Consider the following 27,358-nt stretch of genomic DNA (forward strand, 5'->3'; position numbering starts at 1 on the left):
AGGGCAAGTCAGATTTTGGGGACCCTATGGAGGAGAGTGCCCTATGTGGGACCGTTGCCTATGCCAGTGTAGGAGGAAGCAGGCAGGGTTTTGGATGGCCTAGATGTAAAGAAGAAGCCTTACCTAGCAGCAACTTCAGAGCTGGTTCCTGGGAAAATCTGGAAGGTGTTAGGCAGCCTAGGAAGCTTGAAGTGGGGGTTCTACCTGGCATGGCAGCTGGTGTGGAGTCTGTCAAAGGTAGGAGGACTGCTGGGTGACTTTAGATAGAGTAGGAAGTGTTTACACAGAGGCATACAGCCCTAGAAAGCCTGGTGGGAAATTGGAAGTTGAGTGGCCTGAGGAGGAAGATGCCTTGCTTTGAGCTATTTTATAAAGTTTTAAAATATAAAACTTGTGTTTTATTTATTTTTTTTTATATAAAATAGCTTTAATGAGGGCTGGAGAGATGACTCAGCTGTAAAAGACAGTGTAGTTAGAAGTAGTCTCTGTCCCACTGGTCCGCCTGGACCAGTTTCTCTCTCCTCCTGCTGGTACCCTGAACACTTTATGAAGGCAACACTCAGAGACTTTATATCAGTTACAATTGTTTGACTAATGGCTTAGGCTTCTTATTGACTTGTTCTCTCATATATATATATATATATATATATATATATATATATATATATATATATATATATATATTAACCCATTTCTATTGATCTGTGTATCACCACATGACCATAGTGTTACCTCTATTCTGGCATCTTTCTCCTTAGGCTGCTCTAGGCATCTCTCTTCTTGGGTGGCTACATGATGTCTTCCTGACTATGCCTTCTCTCTTTCTGTATCTTTGTTGGACTTTCCACCTACCTATATTTTGCCTGTCCATTGACCAAAACAGCTTTATTCATCAACCAATAAAAGCATCATCTATACAGAAGGACATCCCACATCTGGCTAGGCTTATAACCAAAATAGCTTTAAAGGAGAATCATGGACCTACAGTTAATTAAATGTTTGAAATACACAGATGATACTGGCATATATATGTATGTATATATATATACATACATATATACCTATGTATATATATATATGTACACACACATACACACACACTTATATATGTATGCAAGAAGCCATTGCCACAAGCACCACAGACATCCTTTAAAAAATATTCCCCAGAGTCTTTTACAATTCCTCTTTCCTTTCCTTTTTTATTGTTAGAACTCTTCTCCTTCATCCATATGTAAACATGATAATTTGGTTGCATTTTCTAGAATTTTATAATATGTAATCATTGTACACTGCATGTTCTTTTTATTTGGCTGAATTCAGTCAGCATAGTTATTTTGAAATTCTTTAAGGTTTCAATTTATTTCTTTACTTGATGAATAATGACTTATTCTATGGGTAAACAGTAGTTTCATTAACACATTCAATATTCAGCATGCTTCTAAGTAGAGTTATTGTGAGAATTCCCATAAGCCAATTTCTTTGTCTCTGAGATTTGTATTTCCATAAAGCAGATCTTCATTTCAATGGGTAATAAACAGAAAGATAAGTTCAAATTAAAAAAAATAAAAATATATAAAGGTGACTGAGATCAAGTGTTAGGCAGCATTCTGCCAGACCAACTGACCTGTTGACAGCTGTCTTAGGTTTGTCCTGCATTATGTTTCCTGATGAAATAAAACATGTCAGACTCATAAACCCACCAGCAGTACAGTGGTTATACTGCATCTGATTTATAGATCCCTTGAATGAAGACCTCAGCCTCCTGTGAGTGAGGATGTGAAGTGACAGGAATACATGGCTAATGTTCTCTGGGTGCTGACCTCAAGAGAACTGCCTGTTTCCTAGCCATGAAACTCGGGTGTGTTATACTTAAATTTTTACAGAGCATGTTTACCCTCTGACCCTCTGTCATGAATCTAGGCCAAGTGCCTGTTATCAAAGTTTTGCAAACAAACATTATCTACAATCCCCTGCCAACTACCACCACTTTGTATCGCTGCAATTGAATCTACTTTTGATTTGGCCAACCTGGTGTTCTCTTGGGAGGCCTTGACACATGACTGACAAGTTAACAGGGGGAAAATATTGATTACAGAGGTTTGGGTCTAAAATATTGAATTGATTATGTCTTGTTTGCACATAACCCATCAGCTGTAAGACTAACCTCAATTTTCACCAACTGCTTTCTCAGGAATTATGCATTTCTCTAAGCTAGTTAACCAAAAGTTTTCCATTATAGACATGCTCCTGGTGTCCACAAATCCCTCCAACTTTCACATTTGCTCCTGTGGAGAGGTTGCTGTGGAGAGCTTGGAAGACACTGAAGGATTTCTGGCCACAGAAGTAAGGCTTGGTAGTTGTAGAAGTTTAGTTTGGTGAGTAAAGAAAATCAGCATCATAACACCTTATCTTGAGGTCTGGAGACCTGGCCTTGCTCCTCTTGATGGTGGAGGCTGCTTCTCCCCAAAATTTACTAGCAGTAGAAGCACATATTTCCAATATAGGGGTATTATAGCTATAAAAATGTAGACAAAATTTTCAACTTAATAGCAAAGTCTTTTAGCTGGTGTATGTCTCTAAAGTCTTTATTCTATTTTCATCTATATGGAGTTGCTTTGGTGTTGTTGTTTATTTATAATTATACTGCAAGATCACGTGGTCCATAGAGTTCGATTTTCAGTTTCATTTTATGAGCATTTTAGGTGAATACTCAAAAATTTTTCTTTTGTCAGGCATTTGTCCTATCATTTATTGAACCATTCTCCTGTTGTTGAATCCCAAGACTTTTGTCTCTCTTCACCCTGTGAATGACTTAGAAGGCTAATACTTTTTTTTTGCATATTATAATCACTCAGTCTTGCATTCCTATAAATAACGTTATTGGAAAAGAATATGGATTCCTCCACTCTTGTCTTTATAGGCATTCTAAATTAGTTACTATAATAACTACACTCTTCTGGGACCACATACGGTGTCTTCTTAGGATGCAGTGATGTGGTGACATTCTTACAGCATGCGAAAACACCTAGAGACCACCGGAACCCTATCCAGCTTTAATTAGCTGAATTTCATTTAAACTGCAGCTCTCTTCAGTTCCCTTGGTTGTATTTGAGACTGAGGCCCAGCTTTAAGGGGAGGAGGGCTTTTAAAGGCAAAAGTCACAGATACTTCATTTCTTCAGAATTTACAGATATGCAAGAAACTGCCTCCCCTCCCCTGTCACAGAGAGATAATTAAGTTTACATAAGCCAGAGTTGTGGTTAATCATTTCACAACAGTGGCACAATTCTGGAGAGGGAGCAAGGAATTAGGGCTGCAAAATTAACCTTTTTAGGAAATCAGGTCAGAGACAAACAGTTACTGAAATGGATCCTTAGCACAAAATGGAGTGTTCCCTAGTGACATGATGTTTTTTTCTTAACAACCCCTTTCACCAAATTCCAAATGAGCAGACTCTGGAAAAATAAACAAAACAAAAAGAGCTGAACATGTGAGACATATCACCCAGCAGATTCATTGATAAGTTTTATAGCCATGAAAGACAAAATAATGAACCTCCTGTAGCCAATAAGTGGACCTGTTGCTGGAAGGGTAAAAAGAGGAGCAGGGTGTGAAAGAAAACTTAAGTCACTGGGCACTAAACAACTCATGTTACCACCACCCTAATCCCCTTCTAAATGACTGAGCAGACTGCTGGTGACCAAGTATCAATAGGCCTATTTGTATTTCTTTGAACCAAGTAGTCACTCTAGGCCCACAGCGCTATTGTCTTATTGCTGAAGCCCACAATCTGGATTGATGTGTGGCATACAACATTGTGAGGTGTCTACTGGAGCCATCAGGAAAAAGAGGACAAAGCTAGCCCTCTGTTTCTCCTCCTACAGAAAGCCATACACATCTTGGGATTTCTTCCTGAAGAGAAGTTTGAGTGCTATAAGATTATTGGAGCCATCATGCACATTGGAAACCTGAAATTTAGACAGAATCCCAGAGAAGAGCAACTGGAGGTTGATGGCACAGAAAGTAAGGCTTACTTTACAAAGATGCAACTTATAATTCTGTTCAGACATCTGCTTTTCCAGGCCTGTCTCTTCTTTTTGATGTCTTCTTTTTGTTTTTCATTTTTTAGAGAATATGGAAAATAATCAGTACCATTTTCCTTAATTACTGTTATTTATTTGATTTTTTTCATGTTGTGTTGCTGGGGGTTGAACATAAGGCTTCATTCCTACTAAACAAACCCCCTGTAACCAGCCCATTATTATTGTTGCTAGGCTTTATGTCAATCATCATCCTAGTGTACCTTCTCACAGAATAAGAAGCATTTCTCAGTTAATTACTGGTAATGCCTGCAGAGCTTATGGGCTTTTGTGCTCATGGACTATTAAGAAAATGGATGGAACAAATTTTCATAAAATATCTTAAGTGGTATTAGTGGGGATCATCTAAGAAAAGACCCTTGAAATTCCAAAGTCAAACTGACTCCATCCTTTCAAAACTCTGAGGCTTAAAGTTCTGTTTCTTTTATTTTCACTAAAATAAAAAATCAGCCCTCCAGAATGAAGGAGAAAGGAGCTCCTGAGGCCCTTCCCTTAGTGAGGGCCATTGGCAGTTGATGGTTGCTGAGGGAGGGAGAGAGACTAACTTTTCATTTGGGATGTGGCTCCTAGTCAGTAGTAAGTGGACTTGGGGTATTTTAATAATAATAAAAATAAAAAAGAAGAAAATGGGTTGTTGAGTCTCAAGGGACTTGGAAGGAGATTGATAAGATCAAATATATACATATATAAAAATTCCAAAGAGTAAATAAGAGTACTGTGGATACTATGTTCTTAATTGATTACAAAAACATCTCAGACATTATTACAATCAGTCATCTCTCTATAAAAGTGGAAAAAAGTCACAATTATAAAAAAGATAGCACAGCTATTGCAGTAATGACATTTAACTTAAAAATTCAATTTAAAAGAAGAACTATATGCATTTAAATTTTTCAATGGACAATTGTTTTAGTTTTATATTTAAATTTTGATAATGTTTACATGACAAAATTGATCACTTTAGCATAAGTGTGCAAAAATGAAGTACAAAAATTAAGTGCTCTGTGAAATTAAGTACATTTACATTGTTTCTGTCTTTTTCCAGTTTTTTCTTCATTATTGAAAACTGAATCATGTTAAGCTTTTTCTTTCTTTATCCTGAAAACCATAGCTATATTTTCTAGCTCCATGAATTTGATTAGCCTAGGTACTTCATGTAAATGAAACTACCCAATATTTATATGTTTGTATCTGGTTTATTTCACTAAACAGCATATCATATTATGTGATATCTGTATTATAGTATGATTCAGAATTTCATCCTTTTAACCACTTTATTAATATTTAGTTATATGTATTTATATTGTCTTGTTTATCCATTCATCAGTTTATGTACAGCTGGGTGACTTCCGCTATTTGTTCTGAATGAATGCTAGTGTAAGAGTATCAATTTTACTCCCTGCATTTACCTCTTCTGTGTGTCTTTTCATAACTGGAATTACTGGATTAAATGCTAATTCTATGCTGTAATTTTGAGGAGCAGTCAAATTGCTTCCACAGTGCCTTACCATTTTATAGTGCCAACAGAATACATAAAAGTTCTCATTCAAATGTGTGCAAACTCTTGACTTGCTTTTGTTTTTATAGTAACTATTCTCTGATAGACTTATAGTTATGTCTCATTACATTTCCTTCCCGATTAGTGATGTCAAGCATCATTTTGCATGTATATTTAAAATTTGTATGTCTTTTTCTTATAAATGTCTGTTAAGGATCACTTCTCATTCTGTGACTAGGTTGTGTGACCTGAAATTGTTTAACCCAGTACCAGGGATATTTTTATTCTTGAGATACATTTAAACAAGGTATCATCAAGGTATCTTTGTGAGAGATAAAGGTAAAACAATTATGTATCAACTGGTAATTCAGTGAAAGTACAACAGAATGAAAGAATAAGTTTTATGAGATTATGGGTGGGTTTGGTGTAGATTTACTGATCAGGTGGTCCCTTTAGAAATGACAGTTTTTGAACACAGGTATGGATGAAAGAGGGAGAATAATATGAAGACCTGTTATCTTTATATATTATAGTTCATATAATTTTATGTCAACTCCTTCTGCTCTGTTGCTTTTTCCGTGTTTTGAGATAACGGGGTTGTTATAGCTATGGTTTTTCTCTTATTAGTTTCTGAGATTGGGCTCTTACCACATAACTATGGTTAAACTTTAACTCATGGCTCAAGTGTCCTCCTAGTTGAGTCTTCCAAGTAATTGGGACTGTGTGCCACAGAGTCTAGTAAGGGAAAGGCCGCTTTTGTCTCTATTATTTTGTTTTATTTTAAACATCTTTGTTTATCAACATATATAAATTAATAAGATTGTAGGTTTTATTATGAAATTTTCATGTTTTTGAAGAGTTGTTTTTGTTATAAAGTCAGGCATATTCACTAATAAATCAGAAAGTAGTGCTATTGGAAATACCTAATCCCATATACTCTTTCTGGTGATACATTTTTAAGTTCTTCATCTTCCTCACCTGTACCTTAGCTAAGTGCTTTCTGTATCAAGACAAGCTTTGTGCATGTTTTCTCCAGTGTTAAAGACTATCTCTAAATCTAGTATTATCCACAAGCAAGGTTAGTTCAAGTTCTCAGGATGTCATCTTACATTAAAACTTAAAAACAAAATAACATTCAATATTCTAGGGTTACTTCTTAACCATTTCAGAGAGCACTGTGTATTCAAAGATGCACACTGGATTTATCCTAAAAATTTACACTATATATCACATGTATACTTCATTTTTTGAGTGGAAAGAAAGAGTAGAGAGTAAAAAGAAAATACAACAGTAATATATATCAAAATATAAATTATTTCACTTGTATTACAATTTTAAATAAAAATAAAAAAACATACTTCTATGAATAAGTGGCCATATGATATTCATAAAATTCTGTAAACATAGTATTATTGGTAAAAAAAAAATCACCATTTTCCATGGTAGGTTTATAATGTTCTTATGACTCCCAGTTATCTTCCTCAAGTCCTAGTTAATGAAGCCCCATCATAGACTATGCCAATCTTCATTTCTTTATTTAATTTCCATTATATAAGCATATCTTATCTTACTTTTTATCAGCTGATGGGCTTTTTTTTTACATTTTGAGTACTATAATAAATTACTGAAAATACTCTATACATTTTTGTATAAATATATTTATTTCTCTTAGATTCTTATGCAAGAGTGAAATTTCTGGGTCCTACAATAATTCTGTGTTTAATCTCTTGGAAATTGTCAGACCGTTTTCTGTAATGGCCATGCCACATGTGAATGTCCACATCTGCACCAACACCTGTTACTTGCTTTCAATGAAGCCATTCTAAGAGATCATTAAGTGGTGCTTCAGTGTGGCTTGATTTGTATCTATAAGAAGTAGATTTCTTCATTTAGCATTCAGCCATTTATTGCAAAGCTGCAATCTATGTTTTTACACTGATCTAAACACACAGTCCTTTTACCCTCTAGGCAGTGTGTTTGGCTACAATGAAATGATTTCCACAGTATTTTCCATTCTCTTTCACTCTTCTCCCTCTGTTCTTGACATTCTTCTTTTCTTGTGTGATCAGATGCTGACAAAGCTGCTTCTCTCATGGGCATTCACTCTTCTGAGCTGGTAAAGGGCCTGATCTACCCCAGGATCAAAGTTAATAATGAGTATGTTACCAGAAGTCAAAATGTCCAACAGGTAATGTAACATTTGAGGGCACTGTAATTGTGTGATCATGAATTATTTTATACACATCATATTTACATATTTTCAACATCTGGCAATGTTAATAATAATTTTCTATGAAAGTAGTAAAGAGATCTAGTGTGGTAAGTATTTAAATGTTCTAATTAAAGACATTATAGTAGTGAGGGACTATGCTGAATATTTTGACAATTCTCCCTTAGGTAACACTTCACTTGTGAGCTACACCTTGGTTGTTCAGCTAAGAAACTTTTAGAACTTTAGAGGATTGAAGTGAGATATATTGGAGGACTGACATCCCTTTACATACTAGCTCCCTTAGTGTAATCGACACATGGTTACATTAGTGAAGAGTAGGTTTTAGTCTGTATGTCGAAGATAGGATTTAAAGGCACAAAAAATTGAGAAGAGACATAAAATACAGAAAGCTATGTTGATTTAGATTAATATAAATGGCAAATGTTTGGGATGGCTGAGCTTCAGACTTTTCCTTATGCAGCCAATATGTCTAGGGTTGTTGGGTACTAAGATAATTTAAGTATAGCAGTAAATTCTAGAATAATTTATGTCTGCTAAATATATTAATCAGTGTAACGCAAGCCATATTACTGTATTAGATATACACCAAAATCTCAGAGGTAACTAAAAATTTGTTCTCTTACTCAAACAAAATCCAGTATTTAATGCACAGCATTCTTGCATAGTGTGCTCATGCTACCTAGGACACAGCCTGTGACATTGTGGACAAGGAGAAAAAGTCAGTTAAAGGGAGGTTTCCCACCCTCCACGTGGGACAGTGGTGTTAGAACTTTCATTTATATCCAATGATGAGAATTTCTCATATTTTCTCTTCACTATGGGAAAGGTGATGAATATGGTTTTTCTCGAGAAAGAAAATAGTACAGTGAAGTCATAACATTGCCTCTATCATCCATAACACACACACACACGCGCGCGCGTGTGCGCGCGCCTAGGACTAGGTATTGGTGACTCATGGGAGGCATCCAAGTGGCAGGGAATGGGGAATCAGGATTCAAGGTCATCTTTGGATGAGTGAGTTTGAGGCTAGCCTGGACTATATGAAACTCTGGACTCTGCTCTTTTCCCCCAAAAGAAAAACAAAAACAAAACCCCACTACACATAATTGATGGACTGGATATATGAAAGCCTGACCATCATGGAGTTACCTTAAGCCTCATTGAGAAAATTAAAACATTGACATAGTCATCTACTTTAAGCTACCAATGCCTTCTTTAAGCATAAGTCTAGTATTGAAAATGATAGTTTTTTAAATGTCTGTTTAGCTTGTGCACCTGGGGATGTTTCTCAGTGGTAGAACACTTTGTCTAGCATAGATTTGTCAATTCCAACACACACACACATACATGTGCACACACACATACACACACAGAGAGACAGACACATATATACTAGAAATGCTTATCTCATTCTTGTCTTACAGTAGTCAGAAGTAAGTGGAGCAGGAGTATTTATAATGTATTATCTGAGGAAACATTTAAGGTAACCTTGGTGACCTTTAAGGCCATGGATTATGCCTGAGTCATTCTGGGACACCAGCATCTAGCACACTGCTCTGCAACCAGCAGGTGATTAGGTATTAAAACAGTACAGTTTGGTGGAAGTCAAGTCACATCGTAATTATTTTTCAGTGTCACCATTTCTTAGACAGTCACCATAACATGGATGTATGATATTCTGTGACTTAGATAGCATCTTTCTTCTTATAAAACCAATGAGCCTGAGAGAAGAAGGTAATTGAAATCCACCTCTTAAATTAGTGTTTTACAGGGGATTAAGTTGTAACTCTAGCCTTTAACAGAGGTAGTTAAGAAAGCAAACGTGTTATTTTTTCAACATTAAAAAACAAACCACCTCATCCTCTTGGAAACAGTAAAAAGGAAATTTCTTAGCCTCACTCTTGGTGTAGGAGGTCATTCTGTCTTTGGGTTATTTTCATTGGTTAATAAAGAAACTGCTTTGGGCCTGTTGATAGGGCAGAACTTATGTAGGTAGGAAAAATTAAAGGGAATGCTGGCAGGAAGAAGGCAGAGTCAGAGAGACACCATGGATCCACCATAGACAGATGCTGGGAATTTTATCCAGTAAGTCACTGCCTCATGGTGATACAAAAATTAATAGAAGTGGGTTAAATCAAGATGTGAGAGTTAGCCAATAAGAGGCTAGAGCTAATGGGCCAAGCTGTGTTTTAATTAATATAGTTTCTCTGTGATTATTTCGGGGGTCTGGGCAGCCGGGACGAACAAGCAGCCCTTTCCTTGCAACACACTCTGACAGAGTAATTTGTATCAGAATGATTTTCCCTAAGGCCTTCATTCAGGAAGGCAAGGACCACACTGACAACAAAATAATAAAAAATTGGAAGTCAAGATTAGACAGACTCCAAGAACACTAATGAAATAGAACTACTGTATCCCAGGGAAGGGGAGTCAGCTGCTAAGAATCTTGCAGCTTATCAATCAACAGCTTCAGCAATAGCAAAGCAAGTTCTAGGGATTATAGATTTTAATATTAATAGTTTAAAAATGTTATTGGCTATGGTGTATTAAAAGAAAAAATATTCTGACATTAAATGGTGAGTAAGACTTTATTCAAAACTGTTGTCATGGAGATATTGCAGTAGAAAGGAGACTTTGTAATCAACTCCACATATAGCCATAGTGAGTAGGAATTTATAGGCCAAGAATAGACAAAGGAAGTGAGTGATTGTATATTTCTAAGAGGAAATCAAGAAAAAGGGACCGCTGGTGAACTGGATTAATAGGCTTTTTGATATAGACAGGTAAAGAATTTATACATGAAATGGAGAATGAGATACATCATCAGGTATCAAGGGCAGGAAGTCTTCATAAAATGACATAAGAGGACTTTTCTGGCAACTGGTCTGGGTAGATGAGAATAGTTTTACTATACAGACTTTGTACATCTGTGGCTTGGCTTGAGTCCTGACATCTTTTAAAAGTTTCCGATGATGCTGATACTGATAACAGGTCTTTGGACCACCACAATCAGAACAAGGCTCCAGAGTTAGGCATCAAACCATATCCTAGGACATTAATAGGAACATGATTTATCTCTTATACTTCTGATAATGAAGCACTGTGCTAACTTTCTTCTCCTCTTCTTTCCTCCTTTCCCCCAACCCTTTCTTGCTTCTTTTTTTTCTTTTTTCCTCATTATATTCAGCATAATTTCAAAACCATAGAAGACGAATAATCACATGCTGGTTTGATTAGGTGTTTGCAGATAGACAATGACTAGGATTAAAACAAAAATTGTTTTAAATTTTTTAAAACAAATTTTAGAAATGGAACACTTTAAAGATTTACTTTTATTGTTTGTGTGTATGAGTCTGTATGTGGGTGTGAGCATGTGTGAGACCAGAACAGAGCATTGAATCTTCTGGAATTGGAGTTATAAGCAGTTGTAAGCTGCCTGACCTGAGTAATGGAAGGGAGCAGCAAGTTCTCACTACATAGTTATGAAGAAAACATGTAAATATGATTTCTAGGTAACCTATGCTGTTGGTGCTCTGTCTAAGTCAATATATGAAAGGATGTTTAAGTGGCTAGTGGCACGCATGAACCAGCTCCTGGATGCCAAGCTGCCAAGTCACTTCTTCATTGCTATTCTTGACATCACTGGTTTTGAAATACTTGATGTAAGTATATGTGGTAAGAGTAAAATCAACGAGTATTTCAAGAAAATTTGTGAAATGGCACCATGGGAAAACAAGATCAAAGCATGCTAAGGATCATTATGTCTAATATCAATGGATATATAGTGGGAAATATCTTGTAGGGTCCCATTTATGGACAATGAACTACAGACATCTAATGAGTACACAAACAACAAAAATAAACTCAGCAGGTTGTATTTATATATTTGTGAATACATATACTCAACATATGTGTGTATTAATAACAAAGAAAAAGAGGTTATCAACTTGAGAGGAGGGGTACATGGGAAGGGTTAGAGGGAGGAAAAGGTGGGGTAAGTTTATAATAATTCTATTTCAGTTTTGAAAAGAAAATAAAAACAAACAAATAAATAGACTCATTTTACCTAAACCTTAAGGGCTACTTTGATTAAAAAAGAGCTATCATCAGCAGTAATAATTATCATTACTACACTTAGTGTTAAGTATTTAATTTCTTAATCCAAATTTAAATAAAAGTAAATAAAGTCCTTTGTGATTTTTTGAATCATAATTCCATTGAGTATTGTTTTATTACAATAATCATTAGTTTGTAGATTTATCTGGAGGAGACAGGAATTTAGCTGAGCACTGTTACTGCTTGGGTACATTTGTCATTGTGCAATGGTGGTTACGATTTCTCATTAATATGTATACTTGCAAGTGGACTTCTATCTTATTTTTAATTCTCTTCCTTTTATTCTTAGTACAATAGTCTTGAGCAACTCTGCATCAATCTTACCAATGAAAAGTTGCAACAGTTCTTCAATCAGCACATGTTTATTCTGGAGCAAGATGAATACAAGAAAGAAGGCCTTGAGTGGATAGCCATTGACTATGGTCTGGATTTTCAAGCCTGCATAGATCTCATCGAGAAGGTACCGTATATGTACTTGTCCTCCTCATCCATTTTTCTTTATAAACTATCAAAGCTTACCATGCTAATCCATCTCAGGAAGTGGCCTCTGTCAGCAGATGGGGGATGGGTCTGAAAGGCTCCGTCCATCTTCTCCTAATGGTCTTTGTGTACAGGATCTGTGACATGCCAGCTAAACTCTGCCGTCAACTGCCCTACTCCATCTTGTGTAATACAGTCTGACTGCACATTTGCAGCTCGTGCACTATCTTTACTGTTAAAATGCAAAGGCACTTGGTGAAATCAAATGGCCAACCTCTGTCTTTCTCAGAGGAAAAGTAGAATTGAAAATGTGAATTCTGCAGCACCTGTCTTATTAACAATGAGCATACTCATACCAGGGGAAGCTTAAGAAGATTGGGCAACCCCACCATCTCAGTAGGTGGGTGCACCCCTCGCAGTCCTGACTTCCTTGCTCATGTTCTCCCTCCTTCAGCTCCTCATTTGGGCATTGGGAGCTCAGTCCAGCTCTCCAATGTGGGTCTCTGTCTCTATCTCCATCCATCGCCAGATGAAGGTTCTATGATGATATGCAAGATATTCATCAGTATGGCTATAGGAAAGGGCCATTTCAGGCTCTCTCTCCTCAGCTGCCCAAGGAACTAGCTTGGGATATCTCCCTTGATATCTGGGAACCCCTCTAGAGTCAAGTCTCTTGCCAACCCTAAAATGGCTCCCTTAATTAAGATATCTTCTTCCCTGCTCCCATATTCACCCTTCCTCCATCCCAACCATCCCATTCCCCCAGGGTCTCCCCATCCTCCCCTCCTCACTTTTCTCTCCCCCTCTCCCCATCTTCCCTTACCCCCACCCCGAAGATCCCAATTTTTGCCTGGGGCTGATCTAATGGGAGCTCACCAAGGCCAGCTCGACTGGAACTGAAAAAGTATGGGATCAAATCGGACTCTCTGAACATGACGGACAATGAGGGCTGACTGAGAAGACAAGGACAATGGCACTGGGTTTTGATACTACTGCATGTACTGGCTTTGAGGGAGCCTAGTCTGTTTAGATGCGCACCTTCCTGAACCTGGATGGTAAAAGTGCTTGACAGAAGCCTGACAACCTGAGCTTGATCCACAGAACCCATCTAAACCTGGAAGTAAGAATTCACTCTAAAAAGTTGCCATTCTATGGCCTCTGCACATGCATTGTGTCAGGTGTGTATACACCTTCCCATCTCACCCATGCACAATGATAATTATATATATGTATATATATATGTGTGTGTGTGTGTATAATATTAGAGTTGCGAATAATTGAAACCTTTATCTTCAAATAGCTGATGAATTATGTGGAATAAGACTCATTTATGTGGTTCCAGTGAGATATTCAGAACAAGGAATTTTAAGTAAAAATAAATTTTGTTTTAATAATAATCCAGTGCCTTGATCTGGTATGATCTCTATGCATGGAAACATAAGCAACTGCCCCCAGAAAGCAGTTCTGATGGAAATTCAAGGATCTATTAAGAAAGCTAAAGTACATATATGTAGTAGTTTGAAGGTAATTGCCCCATAATCTCATAGGGAATAGCACTATCAGAAGGTGTGGCTTTGTTGGAGGTGGGCTTTGAGCTCTCTTATATTCTCAAGACATTCCCAGCTTCTCAGACCACTTCCTGTTGTCTGTGGGATTAGGATGTATCTCCTTTTTCACTCTCAGCTCCTTCTCCAGCACCATGTCTGTATGCCACCATGTCTGTCTGCACTCCACCATGTCCCACCATGACAGTAATGGGCTAAACCTCTGCAAGCCATCCAATTAAATGTTTTCCTTTATAAGAGCTGCCGTAGTCATGGTGTCTCTTCACAGCAATAGAAACTCTAACTAAGACAATCTTCAGTGTCTCCTCCAGATTCAAGAATGAAAAAGGTTGGAGACAATTATAAGGCCTGTGTTCTTGCAACAAGCAATTGTGTTCTCTTAATTGTTATACTTTGAACTCCTTTCACCTGTTTCTCTGACTATGCATTGCATGTCTTTTTTGGCTACATATTTTATAATTGGAGCCAATGTCTAAATAATATTGTCATAACTTTACCTGAAATAGGGAGTTGATCTTAGAAAACATTTCAAAGTTATTTATAGAGTGGATAGGTAAATAATGTTAATATAAAAGAAATATATCAATATCACAAACATCTGAGATTTTTCCTTGTTTGCCAAGTATGTTTTCCCTGTGCATATGGTTTAGTGAAAGAATCCATTAGAAATTGTTCAGAATGAAAACTTGTCTTACATCCCTTATTTTCTTCATTAGGAAGTTGTGACATAGTTGTACTTGCAGCTACATCACATTTCAAATGACTTCTCACAAGCTCTGACACCATCTCTAGGCAGACTAGGGGCCAGACAACTCTGATGGTATGGGCCGAATCTAGCCTGCACTCTGGTATTACTGAAACATTGCTACTTGTTTTGTTTCCATGTGCTTCAGGAAATGAGCGGGTAGCAAACAAGATGCCAGGACTACTTAGGAAAAATCTGCTTAAGGAAATAATAACATATTCTGTCCCATCTCCTTGGATATTCCTAAAGCCCTTTAACATATAAATAAAACATTGTTATCTCATAAATTTCCAATATGCTGACTCCTACCTTAAACCATTTTCCCTTCAAAAACAAATCAGTTCACATTACTGCATGTTTAATGTCTCCCAAAAGGCTTTTTATTACATTCAAAATCCAGCCATCTTACCACAGCCGGTAAATTCTTTGGGATCCAGCTGCATTATCTTTGTGATGCCCAACTCCGCCCCTCCCCCCCCCGCCCCACCTTATGTTCTGGCTGGCTTTGCTTGGATCACACTTGCTTTGGGCAGGATCTTAGTCTCATAAGAGTCTTCTACCTTGGGGTCTCTGCTATCTTCATTTTCCTCTTTCTGTGCCAGAATACTTTAACCAGATGTTTCTGGGTTGTTTTCGTCCGGGGCAAAGAGGTCCCTGCCCCTTCTTTCCCAATCTTTGTACTCTATACAGTTTCTTCAGAGTGCTTATGTGGAACTAACTTAATTTTTCCAGTTATCTGTTTATTTCACTGTTACCCCTGCCCCACCTGCCTGTCATTACAGTGTGCAGCTGACTTCCGCCCCTGCCGGTGTCAGTATGACAATGCAGGTAATAAATAGTTAATAGGACAGGTGTGTTCTGTGCAGGGAAGAGCATCTCTTAGAGCAACTAAGTTTATGATGAAAGTTTATGATGTGTTACTGGAAATACTCGGTTTCTCGTGTTTTTAGAACTCACTTTCATCCCTCTCCCACAGCCCATGGGCATTCTTTCCATCCTTGAAGAGGAATGTATGTTTTCTAAAGCTACTGACAAGACTTTTGAGACCAAGCTCTTTGATAACCATTTTGGAAAGTCGCCCTACTTCCAGAAACCCTTATCTGCTGAGAAGAAATACGAAGTTCACTTTGAGCTCGCTCATTATGCTGGAGGGGTGAGTTAGTCCTAGATTCCCAGGTCCATACTTTCTGGACTCTACATCAAATGGACTTGTCCCAAACCCTCAGCTAATATTTCAGTGCTGTATATGTTAAATGATGAGATGAACAAATACATCTCCATGCCAGTGGAGAAGTAGAGATATCATTTGGTGCTTATGAAATGAAACATCCACACTACAGTGGCTTAGGCACAGAGGCCAGAAATCGCACTCAGCCTCAAAACAGGGCTGCTCTGAAAGGCCTAGAGATTATCCATGTCAGGGGATACCTCCCACGTTTGTCTTTTTTTTTTTTTTAAATTGTGTAAGTGATTTCAAAGCACCCTTTTAAAAGACATGATGTGGAGTGGTGGTCTCTAAATTTTGGTCAAAATTTTTCTAATGATTCTTATTGCCTCTACGTTGACACGTATGTTTTTTTTTCCTTTTTGTAGCCAGTGATTGCAAGAGGGTGGATATATAACTAATGGATGATAACAATATCCCTCAACCTAAAAATGACCTCCTATGTGTCCTCAGATATAGTCTTCTTCTTGATGTCACAGAATATAGTAATAACTACATCTAAAATATTGTTGTGTTTGTTAATTTTTTTCTGAGTACTCGGTATGTGTCAAGAGAATAGATTTTTTTTCTAGTGCCACCAATGAAAACGTGTCGATGTGAATTGTTTCTGACAGAGATAAAATCCCATCCTCCCTGTCCCTTTCTCTGTCCTTTCCCTTAAGCTTTTTTTTTCTCACCCTTCTTTCTCTGTCAACTCTCTTTAATTTTACTTTCCTTTGAAAATGTGAAATTTAAAAATCTCACTGGGCTACAAGATGGCCTTCTGGAATGCTACTCAGTATTGTTACTAAACTAATACTAAATAAAACAACTTGTGGGTTTTTTCAAACAATGCATACATTTCCTTTTTCAGTGTGTGGATGTATACCTTTTCTCATTTTGTTACCTGAAACACATGTCTTCCCAAAGGTCCCTTATAATATCAGTGGTTGGCTTGAGAAGAACAAAGACATTCTTAACGAGACAGTGGTAGCTCTCCTTCAGAAGTCCTCCAATAAAGTCCTGGCCAGTCTCTTTACAAACAACTTCCATTCTGGCAGTGGTGAGTTGGTCTCCATTGAAGTTTTACCTCCACCTGAGAATTGGCGGGTGAGGTGACTTACAACAGTCTTTTCTACTTTCTGTGATAAAAACTTCTGCTTTCTGTGAAGTCCTTCCTGTCATAGAGGGTTCATGGCCAATTCCTGCTTTTGTTTAGACTTACCTACAAAGAAAAAACCAACAACACAGTTTGATGAAATGTTTGGGGACAATAATAATCCTCAAATATATATCAAGAGACTAATCTAAGTTTTGCAAATCTAAATTGACTTTATTTGCAATTCTAAATTGGTTGACAATCTGAAACAACAAAATAAAAAAACCAGATTCATATTACACCATGCCACCACATGAGTAAGAGGTGCTCTTCATATCTAGAGACAAGAAAATGATGCATAAAACTAGAAGTTCTTGAGACAACATTGTTGATTAGAGCTCACATTTATCTTAGGTGAATATGGTTTGAATAGTTGGCTGACTATTTTTGACTAGTGTGGGAAGTCCTTCTGTATATGTGTTGCTTTATTGGTTAATGAATAAAGAATCTGCCTTGGCCTGTGATAGGACAAACTAGAGCTAGGTGTGGAAAACTAAACTGAATGCTATGAGAAAGAAGGTGGAATCAGAGAGAAGCCATGTAGCCCCACCGGAGAAGTTTCTTGGCAAGCCACTGCTTTGTGGTGATTCACAGATTAATGGAGATGGGTTAGTTTAGGATATTAGTTAGCCAAAATTATGCTTAAGCTTTTTACCAAGCAGTTACTTTAAAGAATATAGTTTTGGAGTGATTATTTCGTGGTCTGGGCAGCCGGAAATGAACAAGGAGCCTCTCCCAACAGATTAGGACCTGGCAACTTGCTCAAGGTTGGCTGTAATTTGCCAACCAGAGAAACATTTGAGATCAATTTAAGAAGTCCTAAGGCAGCTTTGGGCCAAAGTTTTTCTTTCTTTTTTTTTTTTTTTTTAAGATTTATTTATTATGTATACAACTTTCTGCCTCGATGTATGCCCGCACACCAGAGGAGGGCGCCAGATCTCAGTATAGATGATTGTGAGCCACCATGTGGTTGCTGGGAATTGAACTCAGGTCCTCTGGAAGAGCAGCCAGTGCTCTTAACCTCTGAGCCATCTCTCCAGCCCCAGGCCAAAGTTTTTCTATCTGTCTCTCTGTCTACTATCTGTCTATCTATCTGACTATGTATGTATGTATATATGTATGTATGTATGTATGTATCTATCTATCTATCTATCTGTCTATCTATCATCTTATTTTGTTGTTCATACAGGTTGAAAAAGCACAATATTCCCACTGGGTCTATGAACTTTATTTATTTATTGCAAAATGGGAACTGTAGGTAAATATTAAATCTGTCTAGTTCAGATTCCCTCAGCACACACGGGTTGGAGTGTACCAGCTATTCTTTCAGTATTGTGTGCACTCTCGCTTCCTAACATTCTCTCCTTTCTGTTATTTTATACCCAGCTTCACTTTAATTCCTGGTCTCTCCTAGCTTGTTTTAGGTCTCCTGATAACATGGTCAAGAAATAGATGTAGAATTTAGCATTTCCTGCCTTTTTCAGTGCATGACATAGCATACTCTGGGCCTGTGCAGAGGAGAGAGAAATGAAAGTGATCGTGTTTTGTTTTGTAATTTGGGAACAATACAGTTGCCTGATTCTACTTTTAGTATTTTTTTTTTCAAGACTGTGTCTTGACAGTGACTGATCCCAGACTCTTACAACTGGCACAAGTACTGTGTCCCCCTTTGGTCTGTGTCTTCTACTGTGCCTCTGAGTTGGTGAGGCAGTGACCATATAATTTACAGTTCTTTTTTTCTTATTTTGTTGAGCTATACATTTTTCTTTCCTCCCCTCCCTGCTGCTCCCCTATCCTTCAACCTCTCCCATGGTCCCCATGCTCCCAATTTACTCAGGAGATCTTGTCTTTTTCTATTTCCTGTGTAGATTAGATCCATATATGTCTCTCTTAGGGTGCTCATTGTTGTCTAGGTTCTCTAGGGTTGTGAATTGTAGGCTGGTTTTCTTTGTTTTGCGTTAAAAAAACTTAACAACTTAGGAGTGAGTAGATATGATATTTGTCTTTCTGGGTCTGGGTTACCTCACTCAATATGATGTTTTCTAGCTCCTTCCATTTGCCTACAAAATTCAAGATGACATCATTTTTTTTTCTGCTGTGGGGTACTCCATTGTGTAAATGCACCACATTTTCCTTATCCATTGTTAGGTCGAGGAGCATTAAATTGTTTACAGGTTCTGGCTATGACAAACAATGCTGGTATTCACATAATTGAGCATATGTCCTTGTGGTACAATTGAGCATCTTTTGTATATATACCCAAAAGTGCTATTGCTGGATTTGGAAGAAGGTTTTTTTCCTAATTTTCTGAGAAATCACCACACTGACATCCAAAGGGGCTGTATCAGCTTGCACTCCCACCAGCAATGCAGGAGTGTTCCCTTTACCCGACAACCTCTCCAGCATAAGTTTTTTTGATCTTGGTCATTCTTACAGGTGTAAGATGGAATCTCAGAGTTGTTTTGATTTGCATTTCTCTGATGACTAAGCACGATGAGCATTTCCTTAAGTGTCTTTCAGCCATTTTAGATTCCTCTGTTGAGAGTTCTCTGTTTAGGTCTGTACTCCATTTTTATTAGATTATTTGTTCTTTTGATGACCAATTTCTTGAGTTCTTTGTATATTTTGGAGATCAGACCTCTGTGTGATGTGGGGTTGGTGAAGATCTTTTCCCATTCTGTAGGCTGCCATTTTGTCTTGTTGACCGTTTCCTTTGCTTTACAGAAACTTTTCAGTTTCAGGAGGTCACATTTACTAATTGTTTCTCTCAGTGTCTGTGCTACTTGGGTTATATTTAGGAAGTGGTTTTCTGACCACACATAGGAGAATCAGAGCAGGGGATGGCCAGACAGTTGGGAAGGGATTTGGAGTTTCTCTCTTCAAGGTGTACTGCATTCTTAGCACACAGAAGGAAAGAACTATGTTTAAAAAAATTTACTCTAGCACTTCTTATAGATAATTCCTTCTAAAATTCTAACTCATTCTCACATTAAGTAGTCCACAATAGCTATACTTTCTCTTTGCAAACTGATAGATTTTTAGATCAGAGTTGTAGCTTAAAAATGAAATGTCAGGTAATTGTATTCCCTATTCAAAGGTGGGGAATTACACAGACATCACGTAATCCACTTAGAGGACCTGAGCCTCCCAAAAAGATTAAATTTCATGACATGTGCCTCTATAAAGTTACTATTCAGGTTCAGAAAATATGTGTTTTAATTTTCTGTACTGATATGTATCCTGCAGTCTTCGAAATACCCATGGCTTTTGTCCTTTCTGCTGTTATACATCTGAGTGAATCAGGACTGCACAGCTGTTTACAGGATATTTGACTTAGTGTAGATTCTTTTGCTTCAATAATAAAGAATGGGGAATAGATTTACCTTTTTCATAATTCTTGAAAGCAAAGCATGTGGATGTTGCCATATACAGTCAACACAGGTAAACTAAAAAGATAAAGATAAAAAGGCCTATCATATCATACAGGGGTGACTACTAGTAATATTTCGTTTGCATGTCTCCCAAGATTCTTCATTACAATCACTTATAACCTAACTGTGCTTAAACCTAGGCATACACACTCAAGATAATGATATTCAAAATAGACGTTCTGTAACTTCTTCTCTTAAAATAAAACTAAAATGCTTCCATATTTGTTATATGAGCGACATAAATCATTTTAAAGCTGGAGTATTCATTCTACTGTATGCATATTTATTCATAAGTTCATGTTTCTTAATAGACTTTCCTTAATTTCTCTTTTGCTCAAATTTTTCCACAGTGACTAGATAATGTTTGAGCAAGTATCATTATATAGCTTTCTGATTATTTCTTTAGGGTGAAGCACTTTAGGCATTTTTTGAAGGATGTATGTATTCTCAAAGCTTTTTGGTACATACTATCATGTTTTAAAACTTGGATGAATTTGTTTTTATCAGCATGATGACAACACTATATATTATGGAAAATGAAATTTTTAAACTATTTTTTCTTTTTCTTTTTAAGCTACACAGTTTGGTGAGAAGGCCTTCAGGAAAGGAGCATCATTCCAATTGATTTCATCTCTGCATAAAGTAACTTACATTTTAAAATTAATTAATCCTTACTAGTGTGTATGTATGTGATCTGTGTTCATGCATTTCATAGCAGTCATGGGAAGTCAGAGAGCAACTTTGTGAGCTCAGCCCCCTTCCACCTTTATGTGGGCCCTGGGCATCAAATTCAGGTAACTAGACTTCCAGGGCAAGTATGTTTACACAGAGAGCCACTTCTTCAGCTTTACGTAAAGCCACTAACGTGTGGATAAAGCCATCTTGTTATTGTGAATGGCTTTAGAAGTCACTAGTGGTGCCCTGACTAGGTTCCATTTGTCAGCCTGTACTAATCCTCTGGCTGGTGTGACTGTTGGCTCATAAAGGCTTCCAGTGCATAGAACTGCCCTCAGGCAATAAGAAGCTAAGGCACATCATTGTCCACCTCTCCAGACTTTGGCTCTGCTCTGCTCCTAGAGAGGACCACTGTGGTACACTGAGTGTGTAGAGTCAAACCTGAGGCTGAATCCACACCATTGCCTTTTCTTCTGTTCTCTATCCTGTTCCCTTTACTCTTAAATGTTTTAAATCATCTCAGATTGTGATTCTGTACAATTTGATCTAAAATAAAGGCTTTAAAGATAGAAAACTGAAGAAATGATAAGCAACCTTTTTCACTTGGCTTCAAAAGTTACTGAATTCAAGTTCAAAGTAGGTGGAAATGACTCAAAACAGCACTGTGACTATCGGGTAAGTATTGACTTGCCATAGGAAAGAAAATAATGTGTTTGGTAAGCATGTAAAAATGTTGAATTCATTGTCTCCCTGTTGGTGCTCTCATCAAATATCAGATTCAGCTGACAGATTTAGACTTTCTGAAGTTCTTTTGCAGCTTGCAAAGTGATTTTGTGTTTATTATGGCTTTTATTTTAGGAAAACATAAATAAATTGATGACAGATTTGAAATCAACAACACCTCATTTTGTGAGATGTATAATTCCAAATATGAACAAAATGCCAGGTAAGAACTAGACATTTTTACAATTTGCAGTAGGAAATATATCTTAGTTCATTCAGCCTTATTGAATGTACTTTAAAGAATTATTTCCTATTTACTCTATAGAAAAGTAGATTTCCAAATAGAAAAATGAAAGGAAGTCAAATTCGAGGTCTCTGGAACCTTCCCCAGGCTGCTGTGAATTTCGTTTTAGGTGGCCACACAGAAAGACTTCCTAAAGTCGGCTCCAAATAAATTGATCTTTGAATTTTAGGTTAAAATATGGGTGCTACACTTCTATTACATTCATTAAAAAGAGAAAATAATCTTAAATAGATTGAATAATCAGTCGGGATGATATTTTGGCACATGAATATTATTTGGTTTTCATAATCTAAATTGACCATGAAGATCATTTCAGAAAATGTGAAACATTTTCTCTAGTAATCTTTCCAAAATTAGTATCTTCCCCTTGTATGCCCATTTCCTTAGTTCTGTACATCTTGATGGTAGACACTCTTGCAATGAATTAATGACATCAAGAAGCTGATAAGAGGACAATGCTCATTTTCCCATTCTCATAACTACTCTGCCAAATTTAATTCTCTGGATCCCATTCCCTAGATCACAGTTCAAAGGTTTCAGTAACTCTTTGGAATATCAGTACTCCAAGAGCTTTAGTTCGAGTTGTGCAGACTTACAGGAACCCATATGACAAGTACTATGTCTTCAGACCATCAAGCACCCTTGGAATTCATACCCTAATTTTGCTGATTATGATCTGTACTATTTTTTGCTCTTAATAATTTACTGTAATTACAAACCCAATCTCGACAGACTGTGACCTAATTAAGGAGACTGTGATGCCAAGTAATGTTGTTATTGGAAGTTTTATAAGGGAGACATTTCAACATTTCATGTTTATTTGTGTATATACACACATATATAACTTCATTTTTTCTTATAAATTGAGTTCTTTGTTTCTATTTGTGTGTGTATATGTCATGTTATTAGGACTAGAATAACACAAGACTTTATGCAAGCTAGTCAAAGATGCTATCTTTGCTACATTCCCAGACCTTGACTAGGATTCTGAATGCATCTAAGTGTCCTGCTTCAGTCTAGCAAAGAACACAATTAGTCACCTCTGACTTTTGGAACACTTATCCTATTATAAGATGACTTCAATGGAATCAATGCAGATTTCAGCAAGTTTTCAAAACAAAAGCTTCATGCTTTAAAACAATCTTTAATATGTAATGAAGGGAATGAGTGGATTTCATCGTAAAGTGTCAGAATCTTCTAATCCCTCTTGTTATAAAAGATCTGGTCCTGTACATAGAAGGATCAGAGTATAGACATAGGGTTTAGCTTATGTCTGTGATCTGAGACATAGTTAGAGACACAGCAAGCCTTTGTGAAAGGGGTGGTCCTTGGCCTTGTCCAGAGTACTTGATGAAGGTCAGATACACTGACTTTTTGGGTGGCTTTTCAAAGGCTTCCACCAGAGATTCCAGCTGACAGCTATAGAAGGGCTGCTTTTGTTGAACAAAGTGGTGACAGAAGAATACTGCACTATAGAATGAATGTAGATATTGACATTAGAATAGGAATTGAATTGACAACAGAATTGCTTCTCCAGCAGTTGTGTTGTAATGGTGTCTTGGAAGGGTTTAGAGTGAAGGGTTTACAGGTCGAATGCTATATGATGACTTTAAGCAAGGTAGACATCGTTTGAGGTTCAGAAGGTCTGAAGCAGCCTGATGTGTTCCTCTGTGTTGAGTTTATGTACGTACTGTTTGTTTGCTTGCTATCCTCCACTCTATAGCAGAAAAGGGAAGAAAGAAGGCCTGAATGTGGGCAAATCCACTCTAGGCATAATGTAAACAGAATTTCGTGGTTGATCCACCTTCTTTCTTTCTACTACCTTTCCCATTTTGTAGTCTCTCCATCTCCTACTGGAAATGGCAGCCCACTTCAGCCCTTATCAGTTTCTCTTGCTGCTTTTAGTTGGCAAATGTATCTGATGTCAGTCATTTGCACAAAGCAAAATACATGATTTTTTTCATTTTCCAGGAGAATGTGCCTACAAAGTCTTATCTACCAGTTTGTCCTACATTAAAAAAGGATTCTAGGTAAATCATATCTATAGAATCCTTTCTAGTAGGAGAAGTTAGTGAGCACCTATGAACACATGTGTTTCACACTGAATTCAAACTTTCTTTTATTACCAAGGTGCAACAATAAAGATAGTATCTGCTGTGATGTTTGAGAATGTTGAGTCCTTATGTCCCTCTCTTTCAGGTGTATTGGACCCTTTCTTGGTTCTCCAGCAGCTACGTAGTAATGGTGTCTTGGAAGGGATTAGAGCATGCCGTGAAGGGTTTCCAAGTCGGATGCTATATGATGACTTTAAGCAAAGGTAGACATGCATTCGAAGTTCAGAAAGTCTGAAGCAGTCTCTTCTGTTTCCTCTGTATTGAGTGTTTATGCATGTACTATTTATTTGCTTGGTGTATTCCATTCCATAAGTTGATATGTTTTTGTGGTGATGAGACACGTGCTGAAAGAGCTCCATATTATTTATTCTTAAATTCAATAGCTATATAGTGTCCTTAAGTCTCCATCAGTGGATATTAGACCAACATACAGAAGAAACATATATGGAAGGAAGTTGGAAAGCCTGGAGTGCATCTCTGAAATCTGTGTGCTTCATGGTACCTGTCACCCAAAGAAGCTGTTGCATTTTTACCAACAGTGAAAAAAGGATTCAGTAATGTGTAGGTGGTAGGAGGCAGGGGAGGCATCTTTGCTTTCCACATCCTGAATTTGAAAAGTGAAAATTATAGTTTATCAAGACAATTCAAGAAAAATGTGAAAGAGCAAGAAGAGCACCTGTCTAGGAACTGAAAGGCATGTGTCTACAGTTCACCATCAGGGTGAAAAGCTTTGGCAAAGTCAATTTAACCTCTCAATTTCCCTGTCCACATACTAGAGTTACTCACACGTTCCCCTTTTTCCTCCTCAGTCCCCACTTTCCCAGTAAAATTAACTTGATAACTATAACTAGAGAATATAATCTGACCCATTGGACTGATTGCTGATAGCATCTTCACTGTTGCTGCCAGGAGTTGTGTTTGAGTCGAGCAGATCGGAAGGGGAGCTAGAGATCTGCTCTAGCTTTCCCTTCAGAGTACTCTTTGTTTGTGTCATATGATCCTCTGGTCCCATTTTAAAATAGGTACTGCATTCTAAACCCAAAGATATTTTCAAAGAGTGAGTTTCTGAGCGGCAGGAAAGCAGCTGAAGAAATACTTGGCATCTTGGCAATAGACCATTCCCAGTACCAGTGTGGAGTCACCAAGGTAACCCAGAAACGTCAATGCATTTGGGAGGGAAGTGGGAGAGAAAAGCATACATTTTAAAATATTGGTAAATGCTTAATTGTTAAATAAGTTCTTCACTTTTTGTGACCGGAAATAATACAAATAGAGGCCAATTCATCATGGAAACTTGAATTCTGCTTGAGAAAGAAAATCCATTGTTACTTAAACAAGTCTAGATTTTATTTACATAATTTATTTCAGTATTGAGGGTTAAGTCTAAAGCCTTGGACAGTCTAGTCAAACACGTCCTCCATCTTGCATATAAATTTTTATAGCTAATCACCTAGCCAAATTCAGGCCAGTATGTAAAATACTGAATTGACCTTTCTGTGCTAGAAAACAGAGTAAGAGCATGTGAACCAGGCTCCCAGAGATAACTGCTTGCACATGTGAAATGCTTTATGCAGTGTGCTGAATTGGAAAATAATTATTACTTGAATAATATAGTAATTTAAATTTCAATTAGAAACCACAACCAATTTTCTTAAATATGATTAAATTCTACTTTACCCAAGAAAACCACATATTTCTGGAAATTTCTGGTTACTAGGCTAGATCTTTTCTGGTAGTTTTTCTTAATGACATCCGCGTGAGGCTGACATTTTGAAAGAGAGTGTGAGGAGACAGGGCGAAGATCTGTCTGTCTACTTTCTGTCTATCCATCCTTCCTGAGCTTGCCTCATTATTCTTCTGACTCAGCCTTTTGAGTTGCTAGGATTATAAGTGTCTGCAACCAGCCTAATATTGCAATATAGTTTTGTGAATGTTTCTTTATTCTTATATCTTGAGTACTTAGAAATTAATATTTATCATTTGTGTTTTTTCCCCTTCTATCTCATTGTTTTTGCCATATGCCACTCATCAGGGCTCAAACTCATGTGAGCTAGTGAGAATCCCAAGTCACATATATTAAGGAGGCTTTTGCTTGTGAATGGGAAAATGAAAGTGCGAGGGACTCATGACAAGACTGGGCATATTTTGAGCAGAGATACGCCTTCACAGTTGTTCGAGGTGCCTTTAAGAATAGCCATATGCATTCCTCAATGAAAGTTGCATCTTAGGCAGCTTATCACCTCATTTTGGTTCTTACTGATTATTCTTAGGAAATGCCAAGTTTCTTATATGTAGAACAAAATTATCTTCTAGTGCGTGGGTCAGTAAACTAAGATGCAACAACCCTATGGTGGTGTGGGAGGTCCTTCTGCATATATGTTGCTTTTATTGGTTAGTGAGTAAAGCAGCTGCTTTCAACTAATGGCTCAACAGAGTTTAGCCAGGCTGGAAGAGATATATAGGGAGAGAGTTGGCAGAATCAGGGAGAAGCCATGTAGCCCCACCAGAGACAGACACCAGATGCTGTACGGAACTTTACCTGGTAAACCACAGCCATGTGGTGATACACAGATAAATGGAGATGGATTAGTTCAGGATATAGGAGCTAGCTAAAAAAATGCTTAGGCTATTGGCCAAGCAGTGATTCAAATGATATAGTTTCTGAGTGATTATTTCAGGTCTGGGCAGCCGGGAATAAATGAGTGGCCTCCACCTACAACATGGGGTATTTAAAAATTACTTCCAGTGTCCTGTTATTTCTCTTCCACCTATTCCCAGGGTCCCTTTATGATTTCATGGTTTCTGTGGTTACTCCATGTTGTAAATTCACATCTGAGACTATGGAGCCAGGAATCACAGATAAGAGAGGACATTCAGCTTTTGTCTTTCTGGTCTGGGTTACCTCACTCAATATAGTCTTTACTAGCTCCACCCATTTACCTACAAATTTCATGATTTCATTTATTTTGTGATAGCAGAATAGTATTCCATTGTGTATAGGTACCACACTT

General features: G+C 37.4%; 1 protein-coding gene across 1 annotated transcript in view; it reads left to right on the forward strand.

Annotated features, from left to right (window-relative positions):
- The window catches only part of Myh15 (myosin heavy chain 15), a 129,694-nt gene that overhangs the window by 22,514 nt on the left and 79,822 nt on the right, over positions 1–27,358 (forward strand). The window contains exons 10-20 of the mRNA XM_057765443.1: positions 2,240–2,343; positions 3,885–4,023; positions 7,668–7,786; positions 11,344–11,493; positions 12,237–12,407; positions 15,714–15,890; positions 16,872–17,004; positions 21,106–21,173; positions 22,065–22,152; positions 24,433–24,550; positions 25,370–25,493. Coding sequence (XP_057621426.1) covers positions 2,240–2,343; positions 3,885–4,023; positions 7,668–7,786; positions 11,344–11,493; positions 12,237–12,407; positions 15,714–15,890; positions 16,872–17,004; positions 21,106–21,173; positions 22,065–22,152; positions 24,433–24,550; positions 25,370–25,493 — 1,391 coding nt within the window. The remainder of the gene's footprint in view (positions 1–2,239; positions 2,344–3,884; positions 4,024–7,667; positions 7,787–11,343; positions 11,494–12,236; positions 12,408–15,713; positions 15,891–16,871; positions 17,005–21,105; positions 21,174–22,064; positions 22,153–24,432; positions 24,551–25,369; positions 25,494–27,358) is intronic.

Source organism: Chionomys nivalis, chromosome 3 (genome assembly GCF_950005125.1).
Source record: "Chionomys nivalis chromosome 3, mChiNiv1.1, whole genome shotgun sequence".
Classification (NCBI taxonomy): Eukaryota; Metazoa; Chordata; class Mammalia; order Rodentia; family Cricetidae; genus Chionomys; species Chionomys nivalis.